Genomic DNA, 7,946 nt, shown 5'->3' on the forward strand with positions numbered 1-7,946 from the left:
GTTCTCCCTGGATGGCTTCAGCCTTACACAGGGAGGGGACCAGCTGTTTACTATTTACTCTTTATTACTATCTACCCCCAGTGTAGCAGGTCTCAGAGATGCCAGGATGCGCCGGCCCAGCAGGTGATTGGCACAAGCAACCAGGCCCCTCCCTGCCCTCCGCCCATGGATCCCGGTGAATCCCCTGGGGCAGAGCCTGGCGGGCAGCCAGCCACAGATCCCCACCTTTGGATGAAGCCTGGTACCCTTGATCCTCTAGGTGGATAGGTAGGCGGCTGGGGCCTTCCGCGCTCCCCGGCGGGTGAGCGCACCTGACCCGGCTGGGCGGGGCAACAGGCGTGGCGGCGAGGCTGACGTGGCCCGTGGCCTGGAGCAGGCGTGATTCATCAGCGGCCGCTGAGAGTGATGGGGACGAGTGCCGAGGCCTCCTAGGCGCGTCCCCTGCGCGATCTCGGGGGGTCGGGGGGTCTGGCTCTGAGAAGGCCAAGATGGAAGAGATCCTGAGGAAGCTGCAGAGAGATGCGTCCGGGAGCAAATACAAAGCCATCAAAGAGAGCTGCACCTGGGCCCTGGGTAAGCGAGGGCGGTGCGCATGAGGGGATGCGCGGGGACACCTGCTCCCGGATCACAGGCTCCTCCGGGGGGTGGGGGGCATGGGCAGGAGGGACTGTCACCGGGCATGGGTTATGGATGTTGCCTTGGAGAATTAGTGCGGGGGGGGGGGGGGTGTTGAAATCTTGGCTCGGCGTAGGCAACCAGCTGTCTCCATCTGGTCCCCTTATTGCTTCCCAAACCTCTATGGGAACTGTTGTCTTTGGCGGGAGGCAACCCCATTTCTAGTCCCTAGAGCCCATAGGCACAATACGGGTTCCCCATAGTCAAGTTAGGAGCTCCAGCTTGTGTGAAATCAGGGTCCTGGTTTCCAGGGGTATGGAAGGAAAAAAAGGAAGTTAATTAAAGCAAATACTGGTGAGCGGAACCAGGAAGGAAGGCTTGTTTGATTTGTTTTTGCTGATAGAGGCCACTTTGCTAAATATTCACTTTTATGGCTATTGTGCATGGGGGCGGGGGGGAAATCAGTCTGAAGGAATTGTGTTACTCCTGCAGTTCGGTTATTGGCTCGCCCTCAGACAGGTGGGCTTTTAGTTGGGTGAGCTGTGCTAAAAATTGAGATTAAGTTTCTGGTAGCAAATGACCCTTTCCCATCATGTAGGCTGCTGCTGTCCTCAACATCAGAAAACAAATGGAATGACATGTCAATTAGGCAAGACCAAGGCTCTGAGAATGGGGAGGACTGAACTGCATTTGACAGACCATTTCCCAAGCCCCTTGTTTTCCCAGAGACTGCGTATTATGCCTCAATAACCAGCTAATTATAAAAAAAAAATAAAATAAAATAAAAAAATAGAACCCCCTTCCCTTGGAATAAAAAAAAAAACAGTCGGCACTTGTCATGATACTGTGCTGTTTGCAACGTGGAAAAAAAAAAGACACAGAAATGTTATTACTTGGTGGTCCACTAAAAGGCAGAATTCTGATAGTGTTTTAGGTCATGTTGTTCTGATGGAAGGTCTTAATTCACATGTTTGTGTGTCCGTGTGTGTCTGTCTCTGTGTGTAGGCAATCGTAGCAGCACCATCCTTTGTTTAATCTCTGCTTTATCCCTGAACTGTCTCAATTATTGCCCGGGGAGTTTATCTTGTAGGTAGACCTAGTGCTGGGCCATTTTAGTTTAATGTTAAATGAAAATGGACTAGCTGTCTGAGAAGCAGCAAGGCTCTTAAAGTGGCAGTAAGGTTTCAGTGTGGCCATTATCGTTTACCGTTTCAGCAGTGATTCCAGGCTGGATTCCCAAATGCCTCTCTAATGAAGGGTCACAGATGGCTGGGTAACATAATAAAGCAGGGCCTGACTGTGCATGGCATACCCTGCTCCTAGTATTCATTATTAGTTTGCCGTAAATGAAACGGATTGAGATAAACCCAGAGGTGGACTGTAACCCAGCGTTTCTGATAAGTTGGGCGTTTGATATTCAACATCTTGTTTTTAAACCACTGCTGTTGAATTTAGACCCTTGAATGCTACTAGGGGAGCCCTGAGCTGAGGACAGGTAGAGTTTTTTTCTGGGTCAAGTTCAGAATTCACCTTGACTGTAAGAATAGATGAGATTCCTTTTGCTGTTCAATGATTACTCTGTAATTAGCGAGAGAAGCGATAACCCGTGACAGTTAAATAATAGTATGGGAACATTCCTGGGCACACAGGAATAACCACAGCGGGGGGGGGGGGGGGGGGGGGAGGGGGGGGAAACGGGGCAGAGAGTAGAGCCTGAATATGAGGGGAGGGGAAGGAAGGGAGATTGGTAGCTTTCGATTAAAGAATGATTAATCTTTCAGCTCTCTTATTTTTCTTCTATTTTTTTTGAACATACATTTCAGACATTGCCTGTAGTGAAAAACAGATTGTTGAAGGGGAGTGGGGTATGCAGTATAAACAAAGGCATAGCAAAGAGGTTTGTGCTATTTTTCCACCTCCCTCCATTTCTCACAGCCAAGGCCAGGTTTTTACTAGGAAACGTTTGTCAACGACGACAACGACGATGACGATGACGAGGACGAAGAGCCCTCACAGTTTTAAATAGAGTAACATTTAAATTTCTAAGAATGTACTTAAGACTCTAGAGCAACTCCCTTTCTTATTGCTCCACCAAGGGCCTGGCAGCAGACAGCTAGCTGTGCCACTTTGATGATGACCCCATGCTCAGCAGTTATTTCCTTTGCTCCTGATATTCTTGGAATCCTTTCCAGATCCTGCAAAGCCTTACAGAAAGCTTTCATGGCCTGCCTCAGTGGAATCATTTACTCTTCTGGCTTAGAGCCCCGCCCTCCAGACTCTCTTAGAGCACTTAGTACTTTAGAGTTGGCACATGCATACCTGTGGGGGAAGGATGACTGAGAAATATCTTAAGTACAAACACAAAGCAAATTAATGCTGACTGCCACCACACAATTTATTTGCTCCATCCATGAAAAGTTCATTAGAAGAATAATGGGGTTTGGGTTGATGTGAAATCATATAGTAGATGTCCCTCAACAGAGGAATGGATACAAAAAATGTGGTATATATACACAATGGAGTATATTCAGCCATTAGAAACAATGAATTCATGAAATTCTTAGGCAAATGGATGGAGCTGGAGAACATCATACTAAGTGAGGTAACCCAGTTTCAAAAGATCAATCATGGTATGCACTCACTAATAAGCGGATAATTAGCCTAGAAACTTGGAAACCCACGACATAACCCACATATCAAATGATGTCCAAGAAGAATGGAGGAGTGGCCCCTGGTTCTGGAAAGGCTTAGTGCAGTAGTGTAGGGCAATACCAGAACAGGGAAGTGGGAAGGGGTGGATGAGGGGGACAGGGGGAGGGAAGAGGGCTTAATGGGACTTTCAGGGAAGGAGGATCCAGGAAAGGGGAAATCATTTGAAATGTAAATAAAAAATATATTGAATAAAAAAAAAAAGAAATGGGGATTCAAAGCATGATTCCTGAAACTTACAGGAATCATGATATTAAGTTAAGGACTTTCCTGAACTTAATAGTCTATGACTTCCAAATAAAGTATTTCCTGTGACTCACACTCATAAAAAAAAAAAAAAGGAGCTTGACTTGAGCTTTGTGAATTATCTGACATGCTCCACATGGATTTGGGGTGTCCGTACACTTAGACCATCTTCTCCCCTACTTAGATTGTGTTAGGAGAGGGCCGTAATCCTTATTTGGATTTTCCTGAAGGAAGCACGGTGTTGGAATTGTTTTCAGCTGTGAATTCGACCTAACCCTAGAGTTACTTTAGAAGGGGCCTCAACTGAAGAATTGCCTGGATCACATGGCTCTGTGACTATGTTCATGAGGCATTTTCCTAATTGCTAATAGATAGAGGAGTGTCCGACCACTGTGAGCTACCTAGGCAGGTGGGGCATGCCTGTCTAGGAAAGGCAGCTGAATGTGAGATGTGGGCCTGCAACAACCTGAAAGCAGCTTTTCTCTTGTGGTGTTTTCTTCAAGCACTTGCTCTGACCCCCTTCAATGATAGACTGTAACCGTAACCTGACAGGAACCCCTTCCTCTCCAAGTTGCTCTTGGTGTTTATCATAGCAACAGAGATTATACTGAGACACGCAGTCATCTATCTTTAGAATGTGATAGGACAGCAGTCATCGCAAGAGAGCGAAAGGTCATTTCTATACGAATAAGGTAGGCCAGATAGGGTTTTTTGAGGGGAGGGGGGTGTGAGACAAACTTTCCTAGAATCTGATGCAATCATAGAGTTATGTTACAGTAAGATAGGACATTATGTGGCTGCTCAGACATTAAAAACAAACAAACAAAAACATCAGGAACCATCATGGCTGACCCATTCCTTTGTTAACTGTCCTTTGCTTCACTGTAGTGGCACTTCTAGATCATCAATCTGGCAGAAATGCCTGCTTCAATCTCAAAATTCCAGGTAAGGACAGACAGTGGTAGTATAGCCTATTCTGCAACAAAGTCCCACCCTCTTCTCACGCATGAATAATCCTCCATTCATTCTGCCTAAAACTTCTCCCAAATTTGTTAGTTTGTGTCATCTTTAAATTCTTTCTCTGGTGGTGATGAGAACCTGGAAATACTAGTTAGAAGTTTCTGCTAGTTCTGAGATCTCCGCTTTCATCAATGGCAAGACCTAAATCATCTAAGGCACAGTTCTAACCCTGTGGGTTGAGACTACCAAAGGACCATCAAAACCCACAGATATTTACTGTACAATTCATAGCAATAGCAAAATTATAATTATGAAGTAGCTACAAAAATAATTTTATGGTTGAGAGTCACCACGGCATGAGGAAGGTTGGGAACCATTGATCCAAGGTGGGAAGAGACATATACCATTTGCACCATCTCAGGAGAAAGGAGCCATTCCTTCCTTGGTCCTCGGATTCTCTATGTGTCCTGAGTCAAAACTGGATTAGACTTATACTATGAGACAGTTGAATACCAGGGTTAAAGAAAGATGGTTTCCTCAGAGCAAATGTAAAGTGTGGCTAAGAAAGCAGAATGGATACTGGCCAATTAAATAAAAAATCAGCAGAGTAGCGGCCCCTGTGAGCACGGGCACAGTGTGTTTACAGCCTCAGTGGTTTCTGCATCTATATTTGAGGACATACTTTTAATTTATAAATATACTCTTAGCAACCTCTGTGGTTTCAGATATTACTCATCCTTAATTGTAAGAGTTACATGTTAGTTTTTGAATATTGGAAAACATTAGAATAGTACAGAATGTTAATATTATCTTACCACCCAGTGGTAATACTATGTTACATTTAAAAGTTACCCCTTTTGCAAAGGGATCATACTTCACATTTATTTTAAAATGTAAGAATTTTCTTTAATGCATTTAACTTTTAAATATTTTCTTCATTTATATGGGGTGGCTACAAAAGCCTGCATGTTGAGGTCATACAGACTATGTGGGTTCTGGGAGTTGAACTCACATAGTCAGGCTTGGTGGTAGGTACATTTACCCACTAAATCAATTTACTAGCTCCTTTAGTACACTTTTAAAAAATTATCATTTTATTCTGCATTGTTATAATACCTTTAAAATGTAGTGATTTTGATAGTTGCAGGATAAGTAGTGTACTGGCTAGTTTTGTGTGTCAACTTGACACAGGCTGGAGTTATCACAGAGAAGGGAACTTTAGTTGGGGAAGTGCCTCCATTAGATCCAACTGTGGGGCATTTTCTCAATTAGTGATCAAGGGGGAGGGCCCCTTGTGGGTGGTGCCACATTTGGGCTGGTGCTCTTGGGTTCTATAAGAGAGCAGGCTGAGCAAGCCAGGGGAAGCAAGCCAGTAAGAAACATCCCTCCATGGCCTCTGCATCAGCTCCTGCTTCCTGACCTGCTTGAGTTCCAGTCCTGACTTCCTTTACACGTGGAAGTGTAAGTTCAATAAACCCTTTCCTCTCCAACTTGCTTCTTGGTCATGATGTTTGTGCAGGAATAGAAACCCTGACTAAGACAAGTAGCAAGGACTAAGTGTGCATTTTATCTTAGTTTATGCTATTGAGACTCTTGTCTGCCAGTGATATGCTCTGAGTAAAAAAGCATTCTTTGGTTGAGACGAGCCCAGGAAAGCCTGCAAGAACAGGGTTTCCCTTCAGAAGTAATAACCCCCAAGGATGGGACTGGCACTGAAAATAAGAAAGTGAAAATAAGAAATCATATCTTGGGAAGCAGCATGCCCTCATTTTAAAATTACTTTTACTGGTTTACTTATAGCCGAGAACTGATGAGGGATACTCTTGAGATATAAAGGGAAAAGGAAATGAAATTAGAGGTGGAAGCTCCCACTAGGCGAAGGCCCATCTTCCACACGGCCATCTTTTCACCCCCTTCCTTCCACCTCCAGGTTTTCCCACAGGCAGCTCTCCACTGTCAGACATATGGGCCTACCGGAGTGTGCCCTTCCCTTTGCTTCCTACCGCCCCACTCGCCCCTCTTGCATCTTTTTTTTTTATTCGATATATTTTTTATTTACACTTCAAATGATTTCCCCTTTTCTGGCCCCCCACTCCCTGAAAGTCCCATAAGCCCCCTTCCCTCCCCCTGTTCTCCCACCCACCCCTTCCCACTTCCCTGTTCTGGTTTTGCCCTATACTGCTACACTGAGTCTTTCCAGAACCAGGGGCCACTCCTCCGTTCTTCTTGTACCTCATTTGATGTGTGGGTTATGTTTTGGGTATTCCAGGTTTCTAGGTTAATATCCACTTATCAGTGAGTGCATACCATGATTGATCTTTTGAGACTGGTTTACCTCACTTAGTATGATGTTCTCCAGCTCCATCCATTTGTCTAAGAATTTCATGAATTCATTATTTCTAATGGCTGAATAGTACTCCATTGTGTATATATACCACATTTTTTGCATCCATTCTTCTGTTGAGGGATACCTGGGTTCTTTCCAGGTTCTGGCTATTATAAATAGGGCTGCTATGAACATAGTGGAGCATGTATCCTTATTACATGCTGGGGAATCCTCTGGGTATTTGCCCAGGAGCTCAACTTCTACCAGAGGTACCAGAATGCTGCTGGGAGCTGGCCACTGCCACTTCCTGTGACACTGTGGTTCCTCTGCTACGTCATGTCGACAGGAATGGAACTCCTCCATTCCCATAGTACTAGTCCCTCACATCCCAGGGTCAAGGTAATGAATTATGCCAACCTCTCTTGATGCTGAGAGGCAAGAGTGCCTAAAGTTAACAAGACCCAAAGCGATCCTGTGAGTTTCTGACCTCATCCTCAAACCTAGCTCACTTCTCTCTGATGTTTCTAGGTTAATACTGTCGGTTAATACTGTCACTTGTCCAGTTGCTTAAACCTGAAACGGAGAGTTATCCCGGATGCTTCTGTAGTTTGCTGTCTAACCTGCTCTACCTTCTGCTTCTGTTTACCTCTCGGCTGTCTCTCCAGCCATGTCCATGTCTCTTTGCCTCTAGTGCACAGTCAGTGGCCAGTGTTTCTTTCCAGCCACCCCTGCCTGTAGCAGCTTCCGGCACCTCCTTCCCTCTGACATTCTGAACTTCTGCCATATGGACCTTCTTTGGGGGACTGAAATATGCTCTCCTCCCTGTTACTTCATTCCCTCAGCAAATTCATAGTGAGCGCAGACAGCACGCCAGGAGCTATGCTCAGCGCAGTTACCATAGGGAAAAAAACAGACAGAAGCATCCAATTTGCCATTCGTGGACTATCGCAAGGACGGCAATCATCGAATAATCGAGATAACTAAAAATATGTACTTGTCAGATAGTAACAAATTCTAGTGGAAAATATGTAGTACTTGATACAGAAGGGCCTTGGAGGGAAAATGGAGTGGCCATCTCGGTAGATTGTGT

General features: G+C 45.0%; 1 protein-coding gene across 1 annotated transcript in view; it reads left to right on the forward strand.

Moving 5' to 3' along the window:
- Window positions 1-424: 424 nt before the first annotated feature.
- The window catches only part of Arfgef3 (ARFGEF family member 3), a 152,208-nt gene continuing 144,686 nt past the window's right edge, over window positions 425-7,946 (forward strand). The window contains exon 1 of the mRNA XM_052170033.1: window positions 425-573. Coding sequence (XP_052025993.1) covers window positions 489-573 — 85 coding nt within the window. The 5' untranslated portion in view covers window positions 425-488. The remainder of the gene's footprint in view (window positions 574-7,946) is intronic.

The sequence above is a fragment of the Apodemus sylvaticus genome, chromosome 23 (genome assembly GCF_947179515.1).
Source record: "Apodemus sylvaticus chromosome 23, mApoSyl1.1, whole genome shotgun sequence".
Taxonomy (NCBI): Eukaryota; Metazoa; Chordata; class Mammalia; order Rodentia; family Muridae; genus Apodemus; species Apodemus sylvaticus.